General features: G+C 33.1%; 1 protein-coding gene across 1 annotated transcript in view; it reads right to left on the bottom strand.

Annotated features, from left to right (window-relative positions):
- The window catches only part of EYS (EGF-like photoreceptor maintenance factor), a 1,677,823-nt gene that overhangs the window by 1,189,972 nt on the left and 475,406 nt on the right, over positions 1-12,445 (bottom strand). The window contains exon 14 of the mRNA XM_027093793.1: positions 2,447-2,706. Within this exon, the coding sequence (XP_026949594.1) occupies positions 2,447-2,706 (260 nt within the window). The remainder of the gene's footprint in view (positions 1-2,446; positions 2,707-12,445) is intronic.

Raw genomic sequence — 12,445 nt, 5'->3', positions numbered from 1 at the left:
ATACATATATATGTATATATATACATATATATACATATGATGGGATATATATATATACATATATATGTATATATATACATATATATAATATATATTAATATATATTAATATATTATATATTAACATATATAACGTATCATTTTATTATATGTTATATATAATATATATTAAATACTAATATATTCTATATATAAGACATAAATGACATATATTGATATATAAATTATAATTAATAATTATATTTGATATATAAATATAATGATATATAAATTATATATCAAAATGATATATAATGATATATAAATTAATAATATATGTAAAATTATTATAATTACATTATTATATTATATACTATTATGTATTATGTATAATAATATGATATATTTATATATTTATAATATATAAATATATATTTATATATGTTTATATATATAAAACTTTTTACAGTAGTTATGTTATAAATATATTTATATATAAACATATATATATGTTTATATATAAAACTTATATGTTTATATATATAAAACAAAATATTTTAGAAATGATGTGCACTCCAGCAATACTTTGTGCTGAATAATAATTAAAAATGAATAAACAGAAGATTCACTGTGCCCACATGCCACTCTACCCAAAGCACTGCTTTGAAGAGTCATAATCTCTGAAGCCTTTTGTAGAATGATGACGTTCCAAGAAAAAAAGTGATTTTGCTCACATACTATGGCGCAGTGTAAATTGTCCCTAAGCTATTTTTGTGAGTGTTCTGGAGTTCAGCAATCTTATTATTGTTTGCTAGGAGACAAGAAGCTTTTATGATATCTCCAAACTTACTTTCCCCTAATCCCACAACAGGAAATTAATCATACAAGATTATATACATTTATTAAATTCATTTATGAATTGAAAAGGAATTATTAAAATATTATTTGAAAAAACATGCCTATCTTGTAGAAAATTATCTCTGGTGAAAATGGAGGCGGTTTTATTCATATTGAGGAAATATACTGCTGCTCCTCAAGAAACATTTGTCTATTACTTATATTCTTAGAATATATTAGTAGCATAGGTAAAGCATCATGGAATAATTCTGTGGAGTAAATTAGCTCTTCCCCTGCTATTGACTATTTTTTCAAAAATTTCACTTTCAATCTTTGTTAAAAAGAATAGTATTCTATTATCTACTTCATAATTACTGTGGTTTTCATGATGTTGGCGCTCCTCTCACGTTTTGTTTTAGCTGTATGTTTCTGCCTCATTCCTGGAAACATTTACTCTTATGCTTTATACAACTGTGTTATATGCTTTATAGAGCCCATGTCAATTTTACAAAAATAATTACTAATGGATTTCCAGATTCTAGTTCTAATCCCTCAGAAGGCCCAGAAGTTTCTGCCATTTACACAGGTTCACGGACTTGCCTCTACGTATCATTATAGAAGATTACCTTATATCCTCAGGAAATCTTCGAGGATTTGTAGAAACAAAGGGGAAATTACTTTGACTAAGACAACGAATGAACGAATACAGTCTAAATTGGCCTTTTTTGGACAGAAGATTAAATAAGCATTGTCCTTATCTTTAAAGGACTCCTATTCTAGTAAAGCCAGTAACAAGGAAAGAGATATAAACACATAAGTAATTATTAGAAAATAAATAGCTGTTTTTTTAATATATATAATATGTTTATGACACATTCCAGTTTTGCCAAAAATCGACCATGGGCTAATTTTATGGCAGAAGCATTCCCGCTGAAGATGGTAATAGCTTTTGCATAGCCCACAACACAGGAGCAGCAAACATTTACTCAGAGCTCCTGCAAATTAACCAGACCTCTTCCAGTTACAACTGAAGAGATCTCAATCAATCATCTTTAATGATAATAAATTAAGTTATTGTTTGATACGACCCAAGAAGCCAGAAGCAGCCTGGCTTCAAGTGTGACAGGGTCCAGGGGCTCCAATGATGTCCTTTGATCTGCCCATTCTCTGCCTCTTACATGGGATCTCTTATTGTACAAAGTAGCCACCAGAGTCACATGATACTAGTTTAGCAATCTAAGCAGAAAGAAGTGATGCTCCATGGGAAAAGATATAGTGAAGCATTTGATTACTGTAGATTGAACCTATGCCCATTTCTAACTACTGCTGTTGTTAGGAACACTACATGGAGAAAATTATTTAGGAAAGAAAGACTGTTAACAAAGAATAAGAGAGGATTTCTGAAAGAACTTAGTTTTAAAAAGAACCAAAGTTATAAAGTCTCTCCTTTCCCCCCATGCTATTCAGGTTAACTTTTCATATTATTTCCCTAGTATGTTTATATATCTGAGTTTGGAGTCAGATATTCCCCCATATATAGATCTTTCTCTCACCCATTCTTAAGAAGCTACCAGCCTATACGGACAAAACAAACAATGAGATCAAACATTAAAACAAATATAAGCCCTTACCTTCTCTGCAAATGCAATAATGATTTCCATCTACCAAAGTCAAGCATGTTGAATTGTTTTGGCAAGGATCACTGAGTGGATCGCAGGGGTTATAGTGTTGATGGCAAAATTTTCCAGTATAAAAGGGTGGGCACAGGCACACAAATTGCCCAGGGATGGAAGATTCATGACAAAGACCTCCATTCATGCATGGGTCAGAGTCACATTCATTTATTTCTTCACTACAATTCTGTCCAGTCCATCCAGATGTACAGTCACAGCTGAAATGAATATTTAAGAAATATGAACCATACTATTTCAAATTCATTCTTCACATTTTCAATGTAATGACTACATTGAACGAATGTGTGGCATTTTCTCATTTATAACAAGATTAATAAATTACACATATTTTAAAATATTGTTTGCCTAATTTCCTGAGACAACTTAATGTATGTTACAGCCAAACTGACTTTATTGGCTGATAGAGATTTAAGAAGCATTTGGTAAATTTCTAACATAGGCCACTGAGACGTATCTGAGAACAACAAGGCTGCCAATTGCAATTTTAGCAACTGTTGAGCTGAAATAACAATTGAGAACATTTCCTCAAGTATTTCTTTTATGTAAAATAATTTTCACAGATGGGATCACTGTTTATAAACCTAAGATGATATTTAATTCAATTGCTTTAACAACGTGTGATTCTTCAAATCACCAGAGTATTTATCACAAGGTGATACTTTATGTTAAGCAGCTGTTTTTGTTTCAGTTTTTGTAAGCTTTAAAAAACATCTTTTCTATTAATATTTGAATAATGTAGGAAAATTGAAGAGAAAGCAAACAAAAAAGTAAAGAATTTAGATGTTTGTCTATATATCACAGACTCTAGCTCAGTCTCTCTCAAATTTCTCTTGGAAATTTTGATTTCAAAAAGCACTTTAGCCAAACATTTTCCATCAAGCCAGGCTAGTTCTGCTCCTAAGAGCAGGAGGATTCTAACAGTGTAGGAAAAAGTGTTTTCCACATGAAGTATTATTCAAATAAGGTAAATGAACAGATAATAATGAAACCTGCAGACACAATGTGAGTATTGTCGATCTACTGACTGAATGGACATCAATTTTACACTGAGGGCAGGTTCAGCGAGAGAGCAGGTGTCAGTCTGTGGGCAGGTAGAGCCCCAAATTGTGAGTAAATGTACCATCGGCAAGTAGCACATCATGGGACAAGGCACAGGAGATACTAGAAGAACTGTTTTTAGAGAAAAAAATTTCCGTTGCTGATAGTTTAGATAGTTAAAATAACTTTAAAAAAGTATTACATTGCTGAAAGATCTAATTTGTTCATGATAAGCAATATCTTGCTTAAAAGAAAGAGGGGAGGAGAGGAGGGGAGAGAGAGGAGGAGGAAGGAAGGAAGAAAGGAAGGTAGGAAAGAAAGGAGGGAGGAAGGAAAGAAAGAAAGAAAGAAAGAAAGAAGGAAAGAAAGAAAGAAAGAAAGAAAGAAAGAAAGAAAGAAAGAAAGAAAGAAAGAAAGAAAGAAAGAAAGAAAGAGTAAGGGAAAGAAAGAACCTCATGTTTAGACCATTCCATATTAATAAATACAGAAGATACCAGTACAGTGAGAGGAGAGAGCTGAATGACTGGCTTGCACCTGTTCATGAGCTTGAATTCTAGATAGATATAGTTGCCATTGAAATGAATACTAAAATTAATAAGGGGTAAGATGATTGGAGTCATAATTGATTAATAATACGTCTACTAGTTCAATAAGATTAAATCCAGTCTAAAAAAAAAGAAAAAACAGTGGAATCTATAGCTATTATTTTTTTTTAATTTGGTAATGTGCAGAAAGAGACTGCTACCATGCAAATTGAATATTTCTTTGTAAGGTATGTTTGCATAAGGCAAACTTTACAACTGAAACAATTCATACCTTTGAAATACCTTTGAAAAAGAAATATATATTTTGAATATGTTATTTCCCATAAGAATGAGTAAAAATAATTGATACTTTCATTATTCTTTCTAAAAAAATAATGACATTATTTTGGTGACTATCCATCCTCATTTCCCTAGACAGTCCTGGCTTAGGCCTATTGTTTAATATAATTATTTACAGGGTACTCTTTCACTTACAAAAGTGTCTCAGCTGCTCTTCTGTTCATCTTTGATTATCTCCTATGTCACTTAGTAAAACTGAAAATTTTCCAGAAAAGGCAATACTATCACTTACTTGCTAATCCTGCACCTGCCTTCACTTGCTCTAAAATGTGTTTGCCACACCCTTTAAGAATTCAACACATATATTACCTTGTATTATGAACATTTGCATGGCTTTCCTCCACTATTAAGCTCTGATTCCTTGATGTGTAAGAATTGTCTGAATCTCCATGCTCTCATATATATATGAGTATATAATATATGTTGAAAATATTATAAATATTAATTAATATAAGGTCTTTAGTTAGAATCATATAGACGAGCTTAATGAATTTGATAATCTCAGCAAATTTTTGTAAAGATTAAATGAGATAATGAATAAAAAGTGTATATAGATCCTGACATCAACATTGCCCAGTTACCCAAAGTGGTTACGAGGTGCTGTCACAGAATTTAAAAAAAAACATTTTTTACCCTATTTATGCCTAAATAAAATATGCATCTCAAAAATGAGTATTGCTTCAATTTCTAGTGCTAATTTTCATTTTTCAAATTACATCCTATTTGTCACACTGTCAAATATATTACACAATGTGATACTTCCAATAAAACTTTGAAATTAGTAGAACTATTCTTACTCTCACTATACAAATGAGATGGCTTGAAGTACAAAGGATACAAGTGATTTATCCAAAGTCATATGGTCATATGGTTAACAAACTTGAGCTCTGAAAGCCAGACATCTTCCTCCCAGTTTCCCTCTTTTTTTTTTTTTTTTTGCAGGTTTCAAATCCATTATAAGATCATTCAACATTTTGTGAAATAACATTAAAGTTAGGCATAACCAAATCTCAATAAAGTAGCTTCAGTGCATTTATTTTACTTGAAATTACTTTTAAGGGGGTGTTGCACAGATATTTGTTTTTCTTTTTCTTGTATTCTTTCATGAGTACATAATTGCAACTTAATTATTTTAAAAGAGTTCCCCGTGTATAACCTTCAATGCTTAAGTATTTAGCATATGCACTGAAGGTTTGTTTTATTGTCTCAAATTACAGGTGGCCAAGATTTCATGTGGTGTCCTTATGAGGATCGAGGCTTTGGTGCATCAACAGAATTGATGAGACCAAAGGCTATGTAGGTCAGTGGATGTAGAAAATAAGGTTCCAAGGAACAAAGTCATTACTAGTAATTAAAAATCAGACTATACATTTATATATTTGAATCTGCTTTTGAACATACCAGAGAAGCTAGTCCTTGGTGGATAGAAAAATATATTTTATGTGAGAGCTTCAATCTGGTTCCTAGGTGTACCATGAAATAATTTAAGGATTCAGTATGATCTGGCAGGATATTTCAAACACACAGCTAGAGGCAGAGTCTTTATGGATTAAAAAACCAACTAAACAAAAACACATACTCTATGACTTTTCAAATATACAATTTCCAGTAGTAAATATTTGAAAACTAATTTAGTGTGTACTTAATGGTAGACTAATATATTATAATTTGCTGTCTTTCCTAGAGAGAGAACCAAAAATCCACTGGCATAAACACATTGGATTCCTTCTAAGTAAGAACAGCATTTCAATTCTTAAATGTTGATTTAAAGAACCAAAGCTAATAATAGAAAATAAAGTAGTGTCATTGTAATGAAATAGGAAAAAAAGAGTATTCATGAAAGAAATAAATTAGCTTAAAAAGTTTTAGTAGATTCCAGCTTCTGAATACTTACCATTCTGTATGCTTACCTTACCATAAATATTGATATCCAGTGACTAAATATTGTTCAGCAATATTTATCTATGTTTTACACAGGTATACCAGGTTTTAAGGCTACAATCTTATAAATACAAATCTAAAAATATATGTAATTTAAAAGGATCTTTTCGTATAAAAACTAGTTCACTTATTGTTTGTTACAGCCATTACTTATATGCAAAATAAAATTCCAAACAAAACTAGCAGGTGAAAAAGAAATGATAAGACTGTGAATAATAAAATAGTACTATTACTAGAAAAAGGAAGAAATAAAAAATATGGGCTACTCAAACTAAGTCATTCAATCTTTATTTTTTTGCTATATCCATTCTCCTGTTTGTTCATTCATTTAATTATAGCATCAGCGGTACCATCAACAAAACTATATTAATAATGAATCTTAAGATGGTCACTACTGTTGACTTAACCACTGCAATTATCTTGGAAAAAAATGGGAAAGCATTTAGCTCATTCAGATTGGTAACATTTATTTCAAATAAACTATTTTATTGATAAACATTAAAGTCAGAAAACAGGATAAAGTCTACTTTGAAGAACAACATGAAAATGTTGAGATGTAAAAACATACGAGTGAGACAGTCTGGGACCTGGGACCCTTTGCTGCAGTGCTTGCACCTGGACAAAAGTCTCCTCAAGCAACAAAATACAAAGAAACTATAAGCAACTAAAAATAACTGCATTCATGTGCAGTGGGAGCAATTATGAACAAGAAGATACAAAAAGACCAAAAACCAACTGCCACTCCCGAGGTGTCTGGAGCAAAAGCAAGTACTGCGCATGGCCCTTGCACTGAGGGGTGGACACACCACCTAAGCCACCCCTCAGCCCAACCCACAGATCCGCCCCCACCCCTACCCCATTTAAGTGACTGGTTCGTCTCCCTCAGGGAGTGAGAAGGACACCTGTTGCTTGTTTTTGCTGCAGCAGAGTCCCAGTAAAGCCTCACCTGTCCTCTTATCAATTTCTATTGATAAAGAGTGCAAGGACCCGAGCTGGTAACAGGAGAAGATTGTTATGGGTGGAATGAATAGAGGGAGCTGGGCTAAAACGTTACAGCAGGGCAAGGTTGAAAAAAACAGCAACAGCAATGCTGAAACTTTTTTTGCATCCTACCCTAGAAGATATTCAAGCTTTTATTGTTGTTTTTCAGTACCATAGTAACACAATCAGATTGTTACAGAGTAGAAAATGGACTAAATTAGGAAGAGGTTGGTAGCATGAAAATCTTTTAGGAAGCTATTGTTTTATTGCTGATAAAAGATGACAAGAACCTAAACAATGGCATTAATAAGGTATACCAGATTTGAAGTAGATTTCTGATGAAGGCTTGAGAACACTTGATTATAAGCTGATGAAGCTGAGTGGGTAATGGGGAGGATTCTGTGGATTTTAAATGCAGTGTTGAAGAGAAAATAGTGCCATCAGGTGAGATTGGGAATGGAGTGATGAGGAGGGAGAGGAGAGGGTACTGATGCTTAATACACCGTAACTTAAATTAACTGCATAATTTAAGATGCTGTCTTGTGTGCAGTAAGAAATTCCAATAATGGGACTCTGTGGAAAAATCAAGGCTTGGGATAAAAATTCAAGGGCCATTCTAATAAGTATTACTGGGAATAATTTAACATCAATCAAGTTTACACTGGCCTTTTTTACTAAAACACGAAGTTAATTTATTAAAAATGTAAAATTAGCCACTCAGTATTACACGATACATTATTCAATATTTTATGGAATCTCTGAATGTGAAAGAATAAGCAGGAAAGAATCCTACTAGTTTGATTACCTAACAAGTGCTTGATACATAGAAAAGAAATCTTTTTTTTTAATTTTATTTTTATTTTTTGAGAGTGAAGAACTTATTATTGAGTATATATTCTAAATGAAAGAATTTATATTTTAATATTAATAGGAAAAGATCTTTTCTATCCAGTCTATCAAGCCTCACTGTATATATATATATATATGTGTGTGTATATATATATATATACACACATACACACACATATATGTGTGTGTATATATATTTTAAAGGTATATACTTTATAATTTGCAAAGTATACTATTCTTTATCCATTGTAAATAAAATCTATATGTAAGTTATCTATCTATAATGGAAGAATTTTCTATATTTTTAAGCAATGTACATTTTGATGCAAATGAACTATTTGGATATTTCATTGGTATAATTCTATTTCAATTATCTTTGTTTCCTATATTCTATATGATTTCATCTCCTGTTCTTTGTAAGAAGACAACTGATCAATAGTGATTTTTGCAGTTGTTGAATTCAAGATGTTCTCTAGGCAGGTGAGCAAGCCCTAAAAAGCAATACAAGGCTTTGTTCAAGCTTCAGAGCATCCTCATCTCAGAGCAATAAGCTGCAGAGCCAGACAAACAGAGGCAGGAGCTTCAGTGGGTCAGGCCTCTTGTATACTCACTCAGAACCTGAAGTAACTCTGATGAAATTCATGCTGTATTTGGAAGAAAACCCAAGTTTATACCTTAAATCTGAGACTAGAAAACCAAAGCCAACCATGTTCCTTCCAGACAGCAAGAGCAGTTGAACATTTTTGCCATTGTGATTATAATATGGAAACCATAATGATGGAGCACTTACCACTGAGACAGAAGATCAGACTGCAGTAGATTTTTTAAGCTACAATGAGCATAAGAAATTAATCTTGAAAATGACTTTAACAATACTCTGAATAAAATACGTATAAAAAGGCTGACTACAAGACCATTCTGTGAGTTTACCTGTCGATCCAGGAATATGGCTAAGCTATAAACATGAGTAACACAATCACTTATATGACTCATCTTTAACCATAAACTCAGTTTATATTTAAAATATATAAATTTAACATCTTTAAATTTTTGTATTTTACATTTCATTTTTTGCTTTGATGGTATGTGTGTGTGTATAAACACAGAAAATTGATGCTGTGTCAGTTTTCCTGAGCAATTAATTATTACTTCTGGCCCTTGTTTTTTCCCAAAATAGATCCTTTGGACAAGTCAATGTAAGTCTGCTTTTAAATATAATTTCCTGCATATTCATACTTTATATTTACACATGCACATTTATATTTGCACCTTTTTTACTCCTTAAAATTGTACTTAAGTATATGTATGAATGTGTATATGCATTCATAATGTTTATAAACTATACACATGCAACTTGTTCAAATTGTATTCAAATAACACTTGAAAAATACATATACATCTTTTAAATACGGTGTAAGAATAAATAAAAACTCTAATGTATGTAAGTATTTTTTCTTTCAAGTACAATTTGAGTAGGAGACAGACAAGTAGAATACAAAACAAGCTGCAGCGTGTTACTTTAAGGAACTAAAGTACTGAGCTATGGAACTTAAACCAATTTATGAATATTTTGCAAAATAATTCCTAAGTACACAGTATGTCAGAAGTTTTACAGGGAGAAACATTTTAACTCCACATTTAATAAACACCAGACTTTAAGTCTCAGAAGGAAATTGACTGAGCAAGAGAAATCCATAGCACTTTTGTACATTTAGAAATTGTACTATAAGCAAGTAGGAAATGAATAAATCTTTGGTTTGTTGTTGGGACTAGCATTACAATAAATGCTATATTTGTTACCATATATATATAAAATCTCCAAAAGGAGTAATATGCATCACAAATACACTAAGTACCAATAATACACACTTAGTTCTACACTGTATGCATACAATTCAATTAATTATGAATAGCAGCACATTTTTGCTTAGCCAACGATAAAAATATTTGAAAATAAACTTACTTAAGAAGGAAGTTAACAAGTATTTAGACATATAGAAATTATTATGAACCTATTAATATTTTATTAAAATGTAAGATTTAGCACATTTCCTTTTTAAAAAATCTAGAAAGCACCCATATTTATCTATTTTTAATGGAAGTAGGAGATTATAAAAAGAAATAGGAGAAACAGAGATGAGGAAGAGAGAAAAAGGGAGAAGGAAGTTGAGGCAGAGAAATCTCTTCCAAGAAATGTCACTCAAGGGCCACCTGTCTCACAGGGGCTACATGGAAAGTATGTATACCTATGATCCTATTTCCTTCTTGGAACTTTGTAGTCAATCTTGGAAGCTTGTAGAAATTGATGGTCCATATTAACTGGAGATGATATACAAGAATGCTCATGACAAACACTGGAGAAAGAAATCAGAAGCTAAGAGAAATGAGCATGCTAAACGATGGATGCTATATAAGGTCACACAATGACCATATTCTGCAGAGGACCCAGACACCATCCTTCTTATCAAAGTGGTAAGATATATAGTTTTCAGAGGTGCTCCAGCTTCACTGAGAAGCTTAGTGTTGGCTGTTCCCTGTAGTCCAGGTCTGATTATAGGAGATAATGTTACCAAAATTGGCATCCCATAAGTAATAGGGATGATAGGAAATTTAAAATGACCAGGTGGTGGTTCATGACCATCAGAGAAAGTAGGGCACAATTATAATTATCATCAAGGTTAGAGAGGCTGTCAGTGTCCAAGATCCTCAGAGAACTATGGAGACAATAGAACACATTTTCTCTTGGGGCAAAGTAGATTGGATGAATCAAGAATGGATAATTAGGAGTCTGAGGGCAGCCCTCCAGCTAAAAATGATAATCCCTTGCCCAGTTTTCAGACCCCAACTTCACTGATTGAAGGAGAGGCTAAGTGCCCAGGAAAAAAATACCCTACAACATGATAGCAAGATATAGTAATGATTCCACCAACAAGACCTATGGATGTTGACTTTTGTAACTACATTTATGAGAAAGAGTGCCAAACATTTCGAGAATGTTGAACTTGATTTCAATTTGTTATTGACCTCTAGGTTTCTGAAGCTTCATTGCTCTGACATTAGAATGGGGGCACATGGAAGCAAGGTAATAAACGCACCTGGTCCAGGTGTAGCTCACAGCAGGTCCCCTGGTTCCAGTTGTCATTCCCCCAGTCCCTGAATATATACTTGAATTGGGCTTACATTTTAGTTGGTAGAACCCTCACATCATTTCTTTGCTTGGGGATTAGAACTATAGAGAATGCAAATTGGAAGTCTTGGAACCTGTCTCCTCATTTAAACTCCCACTCTCCAGCCAGTATCATAAATTAAAAGCAATATAACACTGCTGGGAAAAAGCAAAGATAGCACCAGCTCTGAGGACAAAAGGAGGGTCCACCATCATTTCTCCACTCTCCTCACCAGATTGGTCCCTTCAAAAAACAAGCATCACCTTGGAGACGGCGGAAGACTACTCAAGCTCAACTACGTAATAGCTTGACTGCTGCTGTTTACCAAATGGGGTACATTTCATCCAGCAGATTATCACTGACTCAGAAACACACTATGTGGCCAGGAATGTGGAGAATTTCTATCCCTATCAGGTAAGATGATCAGAAACAGTGTATATTCATTTGGAACAGAAAACAGTATACATTTAAGGTCTTGCCTCGGGGCTAAGCTATCTTTTCCACTCTCTGTAATAATATAATGTAAAGGAGGGTAGACTGTCTGGGCTTTCTGCAGACTGTTGTTTTGATCTGATGATGTTATTTATTATTATTATCTTAGTGAATGACAAATGAATGAATGACAAATGGCAAATATGATGAAGGCCTGTTGAAGATGGATGTGCTCTGGGTGGTGAGAGATAAAGCCTATGAAGACTGGGGTCCTATTACATAAGGGAGGTTGCTAGAGATCCAGTGATCTGGAGCATGCCCACATATACCATCCAAATTAAAGACAGATTATTGCATCTTTACCTTGTGCAGTGAAGATAAACTGTTGCATCTTATACGTTGCACCACTAAAAAGGAAGTATGACACTTGGTAGGCCTCCGGATTTAATGGCAAAAATACTGCTCTTACCCATTCACCTAGGGAAATAGATGCTAGAGGCTTTAAATGAGTCTCAGAGTAGAAGACTTGGCAACATGTTCAGGCTGAGGTGCAAGTAGACTTGCCTGTTGCACCATGAGATTCAACAGGCTCTGTAGTATGAGAGGTGTTAGTGGTACTAGTGATGACAAAAGATATCTTACAA

This window comes from Aethalodelphis obliquidens, unplaced genomic scaffold (assembly GCF_003676395.1).
Source record: "Aethalodelphis obliquidens isolate GAN/ISIS:26980383/991018 unplaced genomic scaffold, ASM367639v1 scaffold3, whole genome shotgun sequence".
NCBI lineage: Eukaryota > Metazoa > Chordata > Mammalia > Artiodactyla > Delphinidae > Aethalodelphis > Aethalodelphis obliquidens.
This window is presented reverse-complemented; position numbering and strand designations above follow the sequence as displayed.